Source organism: Nannobrachium achirus, assembly GCF_963921795.1.
Source record: "Nannobrachium achirus genome assembly, chromosome: 16".
In the NCBI taxonomy this organism is placed as follows: Eukaryota; Metazoa; Chordata; class Actinopteri; order Myctophiformes; family Myctophidae; genus Nannobrachium; species Nannobrachium achirus.
The window spans coordinates 5,656,146-5,673,989 of record NC_137823.1 but is presented as its reverse complement, the minus strand read 5'-3'; the positions used below and the strand labels follow the sequence as shown (position 1 = coordinate 5,673,989).

The 17,844-nt window shown below is 43.3% G+C and overlaps 1 protein-coding gene across 2 annotated transcripts in view; it reads left to right on the top strand.

Moving 5' to 3' along the window:
- angel2 (angel homolog 2) overlaps positions 1-17,844 on the top strand; it is a 28,919-nt gene that overhangs the window by 8,376 nt on the left and 2,699 nt on the right. For both annotated transcript variants that reach the window (XM_080744385.1, XM_080744386.1), the window contains exons 4-8: positions 13,200-13,390; positions 13,904-14,164; positions 15,070-15,268; positions 16,827-16,878; positions 17,009-17,160. In XM_080744385.1, coding sequence (XP_080600511.1) covers positions 13,200-13,390; positions 13,904-14,164; positions 15,070-15,268; positions 16,827-16,878; positions 17,009-17,160 — 855 coding nt within the window. The remainder of the gene's footprint in view (positions 1-13,199; positions 13,391-13,903; positions 14,165-15,069; positions 15,269-16,826; positions 16,879-17,008; positions 17,161-17,844) is intronic.

Sequence of the window (17,844 nt, the reverse complement as noted above, 5' to 3'; positions counted from 1 at the left end):
CTGTTGTGAGTAAAAATGAATCTGATTATTATAGAAGAGGGCTTTGCACATAAAGAGTGCTGCTGCATTATATCCTATATTAATTATATGAAGAAGTAATCCATTATTTGGGGTGACGACAACCAGAATGCAGAATAGACTATCATTAGTTGGCTGAGAATAATGCCACAATGGTTTAAATGATCTAATGTAACTTTGAGAAGCGCAGAGCTGGTCAGAGTCCAATCAGACCAGCTGCGGGAGCGCTAATTGGGTTGACTCGTTGACCTAGGCCTACTTAATTGCGCTATTCGGTGTATAATTGAAAAATGGAAATGCAATGACAGTAGGCCTATTAATTCATTTATCAAAATATCAAAATTCATTCAATTTGTCCACACATCCAGTGTGGAAGGAAGACAGACAGACAGACAGACAGACAGACAGACAGACAGACAGACAGACAGACAGACAGACAGTGATTTATCCAGATGCTTTGCCATTAGGCTACTCACACGGAGTAATGTAATGAATATGCTGACAGACAGACAGAATAAAAAGAGTCCACGAATAGGCCCGCACACTGCTCATAATGCAAAAAAAAAAAAAAAAAAAAAAAATCCTCCTCGGCTGTGCGATCCCGCCAGCAGCGTCAGTTCTGCAAATGCTAAGGTATGGTAACATGGCTGTTGTTTTGCAACAAGCATGATGAATTCATTTTAAGAAGTACATTTTATTATTTTCTCCTGTAATCAGCTACCATACCCATGTGCTACTACTCCACTCGCTGCCTCACTCGCATCCATTGGTGCGTTATGCGTTTTTTCCGACTTTATATCGCCCATCCCCATGTCCAGATTTTTTTTTTCGGTGATATGCACGGCAGCACGTCATTACTTTCTTTCTGACAGTGGATTTCTGTCTGTCTGTCTGTCTGTCTGTCTGTCTGTCTGTCTGTCTGTCTGTCTGTCTGTCTGTCTGTATATATAAAGATATTGGCGAAGCATACGTTGTGCCATTGACCGTTAAAATGTTTAATTGGCCGGTAATTATAAAGTCCACCGGACACTGTGACCGGCTGGGAAAATGTCTCCCTTATATCATTTGGCTCCCTTTAGGCTATTTTATCAGATTTAATCCTATTATTCTTATTATTATTTGGTTAAAGTAGTAGGCTACAACCATTAAAACAACATCATCATTTTTGTATCATGATCTGTCAGCATGGTTTAAATCCCGAAGGGTGAGCGTGCTTCTTCTGTGCTGTGCGCTGTTAAAATCAGCCTATTCCTTCGTCGTACGATGGTGACGCGCGTTGAAAATATCAGAGCTACAAGCTCACAACTCGTCGCAATTCGCCACGCTATGAGCTTGTATATCTGCTATAGATACGCAACACGGCCATACGGCCATCAAGCTTCATAGCTGCGCTGGAGACCCTGGAGTCGGGGTTTACTGTTACAGAACCGTACGGATTCCGTGGCTATAATCGTGGATAATCTATGGATTCCGTGACACCATACGTAGATTAATTCGTAGGCTATTGTGTGGCGGCGGTGGCGCACAGGCAGTTCACTTGCACCCACTTTATTCACTTATTTTTTGGTGAATAAATACAGTAAACAAACATTCCTATTCCTATCCTATCCTAGACAGTAGGCCTATTAATTTCATCAAAATATCAAAATTCATTCAATTTGTCCACACATCCAGTGTGGAAGGAAGACAGACAGACAGACAGACAGACAGACAGAAGGACAGACGGACAGACGGACAGACTGATTGATTTCATTTTCCCATTGCACATGCATATAGAGAACGTCAAGTCAGTCAGTTCAGCACCACAGCCCCTCATCACACAGATAGACAGCTGTTAAAAGTGGTTGCACTTATATGAAACAGAAATAGGCCTCTAATATTTGACAATTTGGCCAATGTTTAATTTGTCACGGTTACTGTTGAGTGAGAAAATGGTGTCGTGTTAATCATCTGGGGACAAAATAATTTGGGTCCCAACCCACAGGTTGAGAAACACTTGTATAGCTCTCAGTTACCAATGAATCAATTAGCGCGGTCATTATTTGCTTTCAAGGAAAAACAAACAATAGATGTGTGAATTAGCCAGTCATTAGCTCCTGCAGCTGTGACGAATATGGTGGACTGATCACCAATCAAGTGATCAAAGCAAAGGCAATTCATGGTGGTAATCGAGGGTTGTGAGTCTCACAGCTGAAACAGGGAACTGCATGACATAACAGTGAGAGAGAAGGTTGCAAATAGGAAAAAGTAGGCTAGGCCTAGTTTCATGACACAGAGAGAGATAGCGTCGGTGCAGTCATTCAGTCAGTCAGTCAGTCAGTCAGACAGACAGACAGACAGACAGACAGACAGACAGACAGACAGACAGACAGACAGACAGACAGACAGTTGCACCGGGCACCGCCACCTAAATCTTCTCCCCCACAATCTCTTTATTCCGTAACGGAATTCATCAATGACGAGGGCTTTCCAACTGTTCCCTGCAAATAAGCCATGTGTATAGGCTATTATATTGTATGTATCCTATACGCTATGCCTAATATAATATAGCCATGGGCCGATTTGTGGGTCTTACTTATTATTGTTATTTAATTATTATTGTTATTTAAAACTGATGTCATCATTGAAATAAATATGCCTTTTACAGAACACTTAATGCCTGGGCTTTAATTTATCGCAAGAAAGTTCTAATTTGGTTTGAAAAGTATAGGCTATGAATGAAGAATGAATGAGCTTTATTACCGGTATCATTGTTGCATAAAACAAGTTCAAGAACAACGAAAGTGGAGCAAACCTTTATTGTTAAGACAAAACAATAAGTTAAATTTATTAAAAAAAAAGTATAGATATAGCCTAAGAAGTAAAAAAAAAAAAAAAAAAAAGTCCCGTCTCACAGCTAATAGTGCATGAGCGCAGCTATATAAAAAGCTGTTTTTTAAGCCTGTGGATCTTTTAAAAAGGCAGCAGTTCAAACAATGGGATAGGTCTTTGATGATGCTGCGGGTCTTTGGCAGTGGTGGAAAAGGTATACAGCCTACTCAACTGTTTTACTTTTTAATGTAAAAGTATCAATTATGCAATGCAATGTAGAACGGCGAGCTCCATTTGTGTTGAACACCACGGAGCGACCGTCTGTCTAGTCGCCCCGGTTCTAACGAGGGGTCGCGGCGATCCAACGGCCAGCCATTCTGGAGCTCTACGGTCGTTTATAGTTTCAGCCAAAGTAGCCGATCTACAAGCAGCGCGCGCCGGGCAACAGAGTGCGAGCGAGGAGGTGGACCAGAACTATAGACAGTTCCTGCACTGCTAATTATTTCAAATAATAAACAAACAATTAGGTGTGGAAGGGCTTCAGTCAATGAATCAAAGAGAGTCCGAACATCGGTTTACTCCCCTGGAGATCAATGATATAGGCCAAGGCTGTTGATGGGCCAATTAAGTTGTGTGCTGCTGTTTAAATAAACGTCCACTCTCGTCTCTCTCTCTCTCTCTCTCTCTCTCTCTCTCTCTCTCTCTCTCTCTCTCTCTCTCTCTCTCTCTCTGTGTCTCTGCGCTCCGCGCATGAAGCGTCTCCATTTGGACATGATTTGGAACAGAGCGAGAGAGAGATGGAGAGAGAAAGCGAGGGAGCAAAAAAAATCCTGCCTACAGGATTACGTTTTGTTCTTCTGGTTTAAGTTCATCATGGCTCGGTCAATTATGAAGCGATTAAAACAAATAAAACGTCACCTCTTCCTTGGAAAGCCCCACTTCCATGGACTGTATTGTGTCCCTATTACATCTAAAGATGTATAACGTTGGCTGATCTACCAGTGCGCCATGCAGTGCGCTCCCAAAATGGACATTTCCCGACATTGATTTGCTATATAAAACCATATTTGATAGATATAACTATCATCTACAATTACTTATTGTAGAGAACGTTATAGGCTATATAGGGTATTTTAGCCTAGTGCGCAATGCCACCCTGGCAATGCCGATACGAAATTAATATGGCATTCATATTATTCAAGTTATTATACAGCCTACCAAAAGCTGTATGGTTTAAAGTAGGCCTAATTAATATACGTATAGGATATACTGCAGCACTCGTGTGTAAAGCCCTGTGTTGGTTCTACTGTTCGCTTCACAATCACTTTTGTAGAATGCAACACAAACTCGAAGCACTGCGCTGTCAGCGCCGACTGCCGCCGAGTCGCCGACTGCGCCCAATGAATGCGTTTCTTGTGGGGAGATTTACAGAAGCGGAATATAGGCTACCAAGTTAATCAGGGGGAACTTGATAAATATAGGGGAGTAAACACGTATGAAAAATATCAAAAGAAAACATTTTTTTAATACAAAATTCAACAAATTAAAGTTGCATGGACCCCCCTCCAGCCAAAATAAAAAAGTCATGGTCCCCCCTGACAATCAAATTATTATTTGAGAACCCCCCCTCGCTATGGACTATACCCACCTTAAGTATTAGACGAACACTCCCTAAATGGTTCGAGTTTTAGTTTGCGCCGAAACTAGAAAGACTGTACCGACGCAGGCCGTGCGGCACAAATGCGGGGCCCTGAGCGGGGGAGCGGGGGGCGAGGCCTTTTTTTTTTTTTTTTTTTTTCCGTTTTTTTTTGGGTAGGCCTACTTTTACTTGAGTAAAAGTATTTATACTTTTACTTAAGGCGGGCACACTTTTACTGCAGTCTGCATGGGGGAACCAGAGGCGTCAATTGGGTATGGCAAGCTATGGCAGCTGCCATACCTTGGCTACAGGGGGAAATAATAAAATGTTCTTTTCATCGTGCCTATTGCAGGTATGTAAGTAAGGTATGGCAACCACCAGTCATGTTGCCATACCTTAGCTTTTTCTGAACTGACGCCACTGCCCCAGGCAGCCAGTGACGTAGATATAGCGTAGGGATACCACTTCAAAGAATTGACAAGTTAACAATAACAATAAGCACACAGGCAGCAGCTATTATAATAGGCTATACTCACACAAGTTGACACAACAAGCAGAGAATCATGCTAAGATTTGCCTCCTGGCGTTCCTTGCAGCAAATTCTGCAATAACGTCTTTATAATCCAGTGTAGATACAGCATCCTGTTCTATTGCGATGATGGCAAGTCCACAAAGTCTCTCCTGGGACATGGTTGTGCGTAAATAGTTTTTTATCAGTTTTAACTTGGAGAAACTGCGCTCCCCAGATGCAACTGTGACGGGGATTGTCAGTAAAATCCGAAGGGCAATTTCACTGTTAGGGAATGTCCCTTTCCTCTTTTTGAGATAACGCAGTGTTTCCAGCGCAGTCTTGGCTTCCTTGGGCACTGTTACGCACAATACGCGCAGCTCAGTGAACAGGTCCTCTGCATTGATGTCAATTCAATTCAATTCAAAGGAGCTTTATTGGCATGAGAAAACATACGTTTACATTGCCAAAGCAAGTATCACAAATACAATAAAAAACAGTTGAAAATGGGGAACATATATACAGTTGGAGGGGGGTACAGCATTGAGTAAACAGAGCTATGTCGCATTGTGACATTTTATATACAGGGTACAAATAGCAGCATTTTTTTCCCCTCAAAATGCATTTAAAGGTATCAGCTCTGTTTCATACTGTATGTGCAGTAGGTCTAGATGTCAATCCATGGTTTGTAGTCCTTAGGGTCACTAGACTGGGTTCCATCTGTTAATGTTGCTGTCAGAGACAAGCTCAAAGCCTCACACTTTCTCTTCAGTTCAATGTCATCTATTTCACAAAGTTTGGACAGGTTAAAAAGAAATCCAAACGTGCCCTCTAATTGTTTTATTTGTTTGAATCGATCGCGTAGAGCGGAGAGGGCCTGGTCCACTATTGGAATGAAATATTCCGTTTCGAAAAGCCGCTCTCCAGATAGAGGGATGTCTGCGTCTCTTCTCCGTTTCCCCGTCACGCGCGACTCTGTGAATAATGGCCTGACACCCATCTCCTCGGCAATCTCTTTTGCTGTTATTTTTGAAGACGTAAATCCAGTTTCTCTGTAGTTCTCCATGAAATTAACCAGTCCCTTAATATCAGACAAAGCCACATCCAGCTGCATATCCTTAGACTGCAAATCTTTGCTCACAGTGTTAACAGCAAACAAAATGTCATACCATATAACCATAGCCAGAATGAATTCAAAATTTTCCAGCTCAAAGTTGACCAGGGAAAGAGACTCGCTTTTAATTTTAGCGTCTTTAGTTTTCTCTGATACTTCCAGCAAAGCATCTTTAACATTTTTAATGTCGTGGCGTAGTACTTTGACACTCTCTACCCTACATTCCCACCTCGTTTCGGACAGTGGTTTAACGTTGAGAGAAACATGCGCTGTCAATATATCCCAACGATTAGTGGAAGGGGCAAATATGGACCCTGCCTGCCTTGGTTTTGTACTGCGCCGTTGGTTCGTTCTGGGCGAGCGGTTGTTTTTTGTGCAACTAAAATACTCCTGTGCACATTACATTGGCGTAGGCCTATAGGAAAAAATAAATAAAGCCAAGGAGAACTATTAATGGCGAAACACAGGCCCACGAACAAAATATTTATATAGCGAATAGGCCTATATTTGTTTAATTTCGCCGTTTTAAAGCACCATGCTGGCGAGGATGCGCAAAAAAAAATGATTGTGCTGTCAAACAATGAAACTATATGGAATCTATGAAGGTTGTGGGGATCCCTGCTTCATCTCTCTCGCCTGTGACACCACGCAAAGCGTTTCGGGGTATTCCGAGTTTTGCACGATCTGATCATCTGCTTCAAATACCACCAGTGGTCCTTGAGGCTTGAGGTGGTCCACAATCCCCAGCTTATTAATGATGGAGTTGGACAGTTGGTAACCAAATGGACCTCGGCGCTTGCCGAGATCTCTCTCTCTCTCTCTCTCTCTCTCTCTCTCTCTCTCTCTCTGCTCTCACTGGGCGCAGTGGGGCAAAGTAACTAAGTAGATTTACTTATACTGTATACTCAAGTAAAATGTTGAGGTAATTAAAAGATATGATTAGGCCTATTATATTATAAAACATCCATTGATCCACTTTAGCCGTACGTTTTATGCCTATATGCCTATAACAAGACAACTAAAGGAAAGAGAGAGAGGGGGAGGGGTTATTATTACCCTTATTACTATACTACTAACTAGGTAACCTCGCACACCAGGCTTTACTAACTAGGCAAGGGGCTGCCTCTCCGCTGAGCGCATGCATGCATTGCTGCGTGACAGACAGACAGACAGACAGACAGACAGACAGACAGACAGACAGACAGACAGACAGACAGACAGACAGACAGACAGACAGACAGACCTGGCCCTATTGCGAAGGGCAAATGCGTTGTCTAAACCGGAGCATGGAGGAGCTTGGAACATGCATGGTACAAAAAAAATGGCGGAATGGCAGAGAATCTATGCAGATTAGCAGTAGGCCTAAATGGTGAGGCCACATTCTCATAATATAATTCGGTTTAGTCGTGCGAATGGGAGGGGTGAAGTTGCCACATTCTTGCATTTAATTGATACGTTTGCGCTCGCACTGCACTTTGTCATCCGAAACAAGGAATCGTCCGTGCACGTCTGTCCAGGGACATGAATGTATCCAAGCTGCATAATAATGCCTCCTCCATCTCCCTGTGTGTAACCGCAGGACCCCCGCAAGCGCCGCATTAGCCTATTTATCAGCGGTCAACGTTCGTAAACGGGCAATCAAAAAATAAAACCAGCGGCGGCGGGAGAGTCTCGCAAAATCTACCAGCAATAAACCAGACAGAAAATACTTTAGCAAGATATGAATATCTACGAAGAGGACAACGTCTCTCTCTCTCTCTCTCTCTCTCTCTCTCTGCCCCTCGTCTTGCCCTCCGCTGGCTCACTCGCTGCGCAAAAGCGTCTCCATTTGGACATGATTTGGCACAGAGAGCAGCGCGCGCGAGCTAGGGCGAGAGACCCACACATCGGCCTATATTATATTAGCCTATAGCCTATATATGATATACAAGTGACTCCAGAAGCACTTTCCTTTCATCTAAATGTGAGCAACTCCTCACAAATAATACACTATGTGCGATGGAGGGAGGGGTGATCAGAAATTAAATCAATGAGGGGAGGAGGCGGCCAGAATGGTCAGAAATCTAATGTAACCTAACCCTAACCCAAAGCCCGATACATAATTGACAATTGGAGACCGGCCCGTCCCGAAGACCGACATTTTTCTAAACAAACTTAATTGCAGAGTGCGTGTAGCGGCGGCCTTTTGTTTTCATTACACTTTAAATATTGGTGAAGAACAGAGACATGATACCCCTTTCCAACTGTCTTTATTCAATTGTGAAACAGGTCCCGACTCCCGAGGACAATTTAACAATGAACAATCCTTTGAGTTTGCGTTGTGCGACATTTGTGCAATTAAAATAAACAATCTCAAGTTAAGTATGTGTATAAAATATTAGAATGAATAGCCTTAATCAGTCAAGCAACGAAACATTCCCATTCCCTGGTTAAATTAAAGTATATAAATAGGCTAAACAAATAAAATAAACAGCATTTGTTATTTTAGTCCGTAACACAGCACTTTTCTTTGTATGAATCAACACTTATTCGTTCAGTTTAATAGTCCCAAAAATCCAGCGCTGGGCGCAAGGCCGCGCCGGGAGGCCGCACCGGCGAATAATCCAATCAGACAGCAAGCAGCTGAAATTAAATAAAATACATTTATAAATAAATGATAAGATCACAAGAGACCAAGATGACTACATTCTACGTTGGCCATTGGGTATATATTGCCAACAGTTAAAGGCTAGGCTGTACTCACCGATCTTATAAATTGTGATGAAGAAAATCGTTCAACGATGTCCTTCGCTCGGAGATGGTTCTGCCCGCAGCGCTGAAAACCCGTTCACTGGAACTGCTGCTGGCCGGGATGCAAAGCACAGATCTTGCCAATTTTTTTCTTTATTTATTTTTCTCAAGCCCGACCCAGCCCAAAGCCCGACATGTGCGTGACAAATTGAGCCCGGCAGGCCAGGCCGCTGCTCAGAGCTAAAGTTAACAACTAAACAAAACAAACAAATAACGAAATAAAGGTCTAAACACAACATAACTGAACAGAACTAAACAAATAATAAATAAAGCAATTTAACTGACAACTTAACCAGAAGGCAGCCATTCCGAAGGGCTCAACTTAGGAACACCAAACAAAACAAAAACAGTTAAATAAATAAATAAATAAATAAATAAATATAAATAAATTAACGAAATATGTATAGTCTCAATCAGTCAAGGATTAAAACATTTGGTTAAAATGCAAATATAAAAATGGGCAAAACAAATAAAATAACCAGCATCTGTTATTTTAGTCCATAAACACAACACACTTCTACTTAATATATTAGTCCCAACCAGCAGGGCGCAAGGCCGTGACTCATGCATGCGCTGATCTGAAAGTTACATTTCAACATCACATCATCGCCCAAATAATAATAAATAATATATTCGGAATGGCGGGGTGTTTCCAGAAAATGAAACGAAATCTATTTGGTTTCACTTTATACTCTAAAGATTTAAAAGATCCATTTGGTTAACAACTCTCCATAATTTAGCTGTGGACCACTTGGAACTTCCCCCAAGGACCAACGGTGGTCCTTGGCCAACGGTGGTCCTTGGGGGGGGGGGACCACCAGGACCACCAACTCACCAAAGGACCACCGGTGGTCCTTGAGGGTCTGTATTTTATCCCAATTCAAATAGGCCTATATAAAGCAAATTTGCTACGTCAGCCAAGGAGCACAGAGAGCATGCAGCCCACAGTGGAGACAGACCAACGCATGCTCGCATGAACGTCTGGATGTTTTATTTGATATACACGTCTACACACACACACGCAGGTTTAGCGCTGAGAATCAAATGGGTGGCACACATCTCACACGTGCGTTCCAGAGCAGAGCAACAAGTCAATCACGCGTACAGTTCATGGCGGCGCTGCATTTGACCGTGTCGTCTCACGCATGATGGCCACATGGCCATTAGATGTATGCGTGCGTTAACACATGCGTTCGCCACAAACGCCTAACACTACGCGTCCTCGCGTTCCCCTGTGAGGCACAAAAGAGAAGGCACACGGGGACGCGTGCCGGCGACATTTGCGCGTTCTGATTCAAAAGCCGTTTGAAAATTACAGGAGACGTTCATGCGTTCAGTACAACACAGATAAAATCGAATGCGTGCGCGCGAGTGTAGCAACGTCCATGTGGCACGATAAAGCCGCCATAGTGCGTGCGTGCGTGCGTGCGTGCGTGCGTGCGTGCGTGCGTGCGTGCGTGCGTGCGTGCGTTTTTAATGGTAGCTTCCAACACTTTCTAGTCACATGTTCAAATACTGGATTCTGATTGGTTTAAAACAGTGGTAAATAGGCCAACAACCTTGAGTTGGCTCATGGACCCCGCCCACTGAAACAATTAATGATTGTAACTACATAACCTTGCAAGTTACAACTGTGTTTTCTTTCATTTATATGGAAAAAGTGGTAGAAAAGCAATTTACCATTCGAGGTCGTGGGCGGCTTGTGGCACAACCCTGAAACAGTGGTAAATCAGCCAACAACCCACTCCCTCTCATGGTAAATGGCTTACTTTCTCTCTTACATTCACTTCTTGCTGTGCTGTAGTTGTATAATATCAACAGCAGGTGGAGCCATAATCCATTTTTAAACCATGTTTAGGCAGGAATCTGGAATCAAATCTGAATGTTGTGACTACAGGGGTACTGAGCAGTGCCCGTGCCTTTCAAATTGGAGCCTCTCAAGGGTATGCAGGATGCCCCCAGTTAATGAGGAGTAGTTTAATGTCACTATGATTTAATATGCTTGAAATCGTTACACATAAAAAGTAAGAGGGCTGCTCTAAGAATGTTGCTATGAATCTATTTTGCATGTATAATTAAGACACTTTCATAATTGTCCCTAGGACAGTGGTTCTGTCTTGAGGGTTTTCAGGGGGTCCCCAGTCAATAAGCACTTTAAAGCAGTGTTGTACCCGAACGCGTTCAATGAACGATCGTTCATGAACACGTTCATATTTTGGGGGCGAACGTGAACTGAACGTTCTTTGTTTTCGTTTGATGAAGGATATTGTCGAATGTGTTCATTCTGACGCCCGTGAACGGCGTTCGGCGGCCGTTCATGCGGCGGTCCGCGCCTCCGCGGTCGTCTGTCCTCTCGTCTCTTTTTCATTCACATGCTCCAATAGCACGCACTGCGCGCAGCTCCTCGCGAACGTTGATATGCGGCGCTGTCTGCAGCTGGGTGCTTCATCACATGAAGCACTGTGAATCTCCTCCTCCGCTCCTCGTTACGTCTCGCAGTCGCAACTCGCAACTGTTAAGCTGGATGAAATTATTGCTGTGAGTGGTTCTATATGGGCTGTGTCAATAATTTTGACAAATAATAGCATGCAGCAACGTCTAAACATTTTTTTCTTTTTAATAGCCAAAAGTATAAAAAAATATTATGGTTAAAAAAAGAACGAAAAAGAACTAAGTTAGTTCATTTTGGGGAACCATGAACTTTAGTTCAAAATGTAGAATTATGAACTATGAAATGAACTAGTTCATTTTAGAAGTTTTGAACTTGAACTAGTTAATTTTGAAAGTGAACTTTCCCAACACTGCTTTAAAGATGGTCTGAAAAGGTGTAGGCTGAAGCCGAAGCTTATATTGCCTCCCTCATTTAAATAAAAAGATCAAAAATCAAAACAGATCCATGAACATAGTTTCGTATTTGATTTGACAAAACTGAAAAGCAGTTGATGAATACATTTGCTAATCCAAGAAAGAAAAGAACAAAAATATTGTACAATTATTTGTTTTAGGAAATTGCACGTTAGGCCGCCGTACAAGATGTTTCGGTGGTATGGTTTTATTTAGCTTTAACGGGTACACATTATTGTACATCATTATTTTATGCTTTGCCTTTAACTATTGAAAAATAGCAGATATACAAGCTCACAGCGCGGCACCGAGTGCCGCGCTGCGAGCTTGTAGATCTGCTATTTTTGAAAAATCGTGAAAATTAGAATTTTGACCCGATTCTATAAGTGTCTTTTGAATCCTTCGAAGGTTTTTTGAAAAACCTATGTTTCTGTGTCAGCAATCTGGCCAGCCATCGTCAAAGAAAAGGTCCTTTTCACTTTCAACTGGAGCTCAGTTAGTCTGTTCTTGAGAGACTACTATGTCAGTGGTTCTCAAACCTTTTCATGTGAAGGACCCCCAAAATGATATGTATTTGGCCACAGACCCCCATCTCAAAATATCTAGTTCCAGGGACCACCCAGAAGCAAAATTTGAGTTACAAACGTTCGCTTCGAAAATACATATATTCAAAGATTTGCACACATTTTCAGTAACATGTCATTAGGTCGAACACCCTTTGGATCGACCACCAAACTCTAACCCAAACCCTAATCCTAACCTCAGTAAAACTATGCCTAACTAGCCTTCGTAACACTGTTGGCAAGACGTTTAATACTCATGAGATGGAAATCGACAACTCCACCCTCCCACACACAGTGGATAAGAGACATTTTTAATAATTTACAGTTAGAAAAAAATCCGATACACAATGAGAGGCTGTGTTAGGACATTCCACGATACATGGGATCCTTTTCTGGCATACACAGACAGAATAACCTTCCCAGTTATTCCTGGGAATAACCCCCATTCCGGCTACGGAACTATTGAGAGTCTACCCTCTTGACGTCAAATGGTGGAGCTATGGTGTGACCAAAATGGCACTGTGTGTATGGTTGTGTGCATGTAAGTGTTATTGTTAGTTCTTGTTTGTTTTCTTAGTTTAGTTTGTTTTGTTTACCCTTTCCCCCTAATGTCATTCTATTGCATGTTGAAAATGAAAAAAACCCAATAAACAAATTAAAACAGAAAACTATGCCTAACTCTAACCCTAAACCTAACCTCAGTAACCGTGTGACGCGGGTGATTATCTAACCTGCCGACGCTTGCGGGTGATTATCTAACCTGCCGACGCTGTTCGACCCAACGGGAGTTCGACCTATGGGGCAGTCCCCCACATTTTCACGACTTTTTCAAAAATAGCAGATCTACAAGCTCGAGCTTGTAGATCTGCTATTTTTCACTCCTGCTATTTGTCCCTCCTCCCTCCGCTGCAGGGTACCAGTGTGAGTATAAGAAGCGTACGGGTGGAAAGCCCGACGGCTGCGCGGTGGTCTTCAAGACGTCGCGGCTGTCCCTCCTCTCGGCCCACCCCGTGGAGTACCTCCGCCCCGGCATCCCGCTCCTGGACCGGGACAACGTGGGCCTGGTGGTCCTGCTGCAGCCCAGGACCCCCGGCGGGGGCTCGGTAGGGATGTCAATGAATCGATCGATTAATCAATAATCGATTTTAATATTTCATAATCGAAAATTATTATTTCGTATTTTATAATACTATTTTATGGCTTAGTTAGTTAGTTTCAACCAAAATATAGGCTAATAATAGTATTAATGATAATAGTAAATGGCCATTGATTTATTATTCACACCAGCACCAACTGTAAACTATATAGTGTTTAGGCCTACTGTGTAGAGTGGAGGAGCACAGCAGAGTGGCAGCTGCCTGCTACACACACCCCTCCCCCGTCTCAGACACATGTGTGATTGATTTGGTTGATTGATTGGTTTGGTAGCCATCGTCAAAGAAAAGGGGAAAACAGCGCCCTCTCTGCATTGTAAGCACCAGTAAAAAAAAGAAAATCAGAAGAAAGATTTTTTTTTTTATTTTTTTTTTATTAGAAAATAACTAATAATCGATTAATAATCGATGATTGCTATAGAATAATCGATTTTGATAAAGGTCCATTTTTGACATCCCTAGGGCACGGCCCAGACCCTGGAGGACCCCTCGGACTTCATCTGCGTGGCCAACACCCACCTGCTCTTCAACCCCCGCCGCGGCGACATCAAGCTGGCCCAGCTGGCCATCCTGTTGGCCGAGGTCAGCCGGCTGTCCCGCCTCCCGGACGGCTCCGCCAATCCGGTGGTGATGTGCGGGGATTTCAACTCCGTGCCGTGGAGTCCGTTGTACAACTTCCTGATGCAGGGTCATCTGGATTACCAGGGGATTCCCCTGGGCAGGGTGAGGGATACACGCACGCATGCGCGCACGCACGCGCGCACACGCGCGCACGCACACACACACACACACGCGCAGTGTATGGACACAGTGAGTCACTTTGCACTCGTAAGAATGCAGCTGCGGCACCAAAGTCTTAAAGACCTATGAAATGGCTTTTTTGGCCATTTTATTTGGGAAGTTTCAGTCTGAGACGCAAGCCTGTCGGTTTCCGAACCAATCAGAAGCGACCAGCCCTTCAGGCGATGGGACGGCTCACGTGTGCCCAATGTTTGTGTTTGTAGCTTCCATTAGCCTGCAAACGGCAGGCAGAGGGACACGGCCAGTGGGCCAGGTGTACAGAATGTTTGTTACCAAGTTGCTTACCTATAATGTTTACAGATACATATTTTATTGTGTTAGGAATGCTCATATGATTACCACAGATAAGCTCTAAAAGTGTGAAAACATATGTTTCATTTCACTAGGTCTTTAATGATGCTATTGTAGGCTCCGGGGTAGCGCGTTGGCCACTCGCCAACGAGCTCAGCTCTTTGGCTGACTGGTTAACATACGCGCCCTGTTAAGTAGCGGTTGTTGCCTCGCGGTCACGCTACACTATTATACAGCTTGGTTACCAATGGCTGCGTTTACATAGGCAGGTATATTCCACTTGTATTCAGGATGACTGCTCATTCAGAATAAAAGTGCTCATATAGACACCTCAGAATCCGGGTGGTATATGCCGTTTGAATTGGAATATACTTTTATTCAGGTATCTCGGTTCGGAATGAGTTCATTCTGAATGAATAAATATTGGCCATGTAACCGTAGCCAGTGTAAAATACGGTGTGTGTGTGTGTGTGTGTGTGTGTGTGTGTGTGTGTGTGTGTGTGTGTGTGTGTGTGTGCGTGTGCGTGTGATATTAGGTGTCTGGTCAGGAGATCCAGCCCAATCAACACTTACAGCGTCTCCTCACGGCACCTCTGTGGCCCTCGAGGTTGGGCATCAACACACACTGTCAGTACAACACCACCAAACAACCTGAGTCCAGCACCACCCAGCAACCTGAGTCCAACACCACCCAGCAACAAAACGTCACCTCCCCTGCACCTGCTAACAATACTGGTACGCTACTGTTAAACTTGACTGGATATTGATTTAGTTTGTGTTTGTTTCCGCCGGGCTCTGAGATTAAATTAGTTGTATTTGGGTTTTTGGCTCGGGTAGGATGAGGTTTAGTTCAGTTTAGGTTAAATATGATTATTGTTGTGTCCCACTTTCTTCAGAGCTAGATTATTGTTTCTCATTTAATTTCATGAATGCTCTGCAGCTTTAACACAACACTGTCACCAATGCATAGATAATGCATTGGTGACTTCGGTTCCAACTGCTAGAAGCCTTGGTGTGGTCCTGGACAGCCAGCTATCATTCAAGGCCCACATTGCATCAGTCACCCGGTCCTGTAGGTTCACACTCTATAACATCCGTATAATCATACCCTTCCTCACCCAGGAGGCAGCCCAGCTCCTCATCCAGACATCTGTCGTATCAAAACTTAACTATTGTAACTCTCTCCTCACTGGTCTCCCGGCATGTGCACTTAAACCTCCCCAACTGATCCAAAATGCCGCTGCATGACTGGTCTTCAACTAGCCAAAGTTCTCACATGTCTCCCCCCTTCTCCGCTCCCTCCACTGGCTCCCGGTTGCGGCCCGCACTGAATAGAAAACACAGATGCTGATCTTCAAAGCAGCCAAAGCTATGGCTACTCCATACCTCCAAAACCTGATCAACCCCTACATCCCACCCGTTCACTTAGATCAGCCAACGCAGGGATGCTGACAGAACCCTCGCTAAAAGCCCCGGGACAAAAATCCACTCGTCCGAGACAATTTGCCCTCCTGGCCCCCAAACTGTGTAATAAACTCCCTGTCGCAATCAGAACAACAGACTCACTCACTAGCTTCCGCCGTGGACTGAAGACTCCACCTAAACCCATAGCACTACTGAAACACTCATTGACCATACATGAAGCTAGTTTGCATTTGTTTTTAGGTTTTAGAACCTTTTTTTTCTTTACTGATTATATTGATATTCATATGCATTATATTGTTGTTGATGTACTGACATATGATCTTGTTTATTATAGTGATGTATTATCTGCTTATTGTAAGGCGCTTTGGATTAAAAGCGTCTGCTAAATGCCTTAAACTGTAAACTGTAAACTTTTTGTGTTGCTGGTTTTTGTTCTTAGTTTAGTAAGCCAGCTGTGTCCTTATTAAGTCTTTTACCGCTTCGGACGTTCCCGTTCCCCCAATTTTCAACCCTGCTCGTTGCCAATATAGGGCTCGTTCTTTTTACCTTGTCCGCTGACTGTAAGATGATGTGGGTTTGGGATCTGTTCTAGAAAATGCATTTCTATGCTCTGAATGGATGGCAAGCGAAGCGGCCCAATTCACAGTCATTCTTTGCATAAGGCTGCCCTCTGCCGTCAGCTCGGCTAAAGTACACATATGAGCGTTGTATTGTAAAAATAATTTGTTTGAAAATATCAATAGATAATTTTCTATAACATCGCAAAGGTAAGCTGCTTTTTGCTGGCACCAGCCCCAATAAATAAAAAATAACATCTGGCAGTAGGACTGTTAACCTTGCTAACTGTCTGCCCGTCTTGTCTACTCAGGTGTAGAGGGAGCCATCTCAAATCTAACTATATTGGACGAAAAAAAGAACAGGTAACATGTCCTTGACTTTCATTTGCAACCGCCTCTCTCCCAGCCTTCCAAAATGCAAAGATTAAAATGTGTCTCAGCAGAACCAACGACACTGTCCTTCGCACAAACACATGCGTTTGTGTCTCCACAGACCTCTAATACCTCGAATACATCACAGTCTGAAGCTGCGGTCGTCCTACCAACACATCCTGGGGCATCAGAGGGGACTGGGGATAGTGACAGAAGTGACCACCTGCCACACCCAGGCTGCCTTGACGGTGGACTACATCATGTATACGCCAGGTACACACACACACACACACACACACACACACACACACACACACACACACACACACACACACACACACACACACACACATAAAAACATACAGGTGCAGGAAGATCTTTGATGCTAAACATTGATGAACTGTAGACATAACCGGTGGTGGAAAAAGTACTCAGATGTTTAAGTAAAAATATCAATACTGCAATATAGAAATACTCTGTTAGGGTGCCCTCACACCAAAATACCTATGAGAGTGGAATCCGCGTTCCGCCAATGCATTTCAATGAGAGTGAAGCGGTTTCATGCCAGCAGAGGATTTCTGCAAAAAACGCTCCCTTCTCATTGAAATGCATTGGCGGAACGCGGATTCCACTCTCATAGGTATTTTGGTGTGAGGGCACCCTTACAAGTAAAAGTCTGTAATTCAAAATGTACTTGAGTAAAAGTATGAAAGTATTGGGATCAAAATATATTTAAAGTACCAAAAGTAAAATTACAAAATGTTTGAAAATAGCCCATCTACAAGCTCACAGCGCGTCGCATCGATCTACAAGCTCACAACGCGTCGCGATGCGACACGTTGTGAGCTTGTAGATGGGCTATTTTCAAATAGCCTAGGTATAAAATAGGGCTAAAGTGGTTTGTGTATGTTTTAACATATTATAATTTATCAGCAAAGTAACTAGTAACTAAAGTTT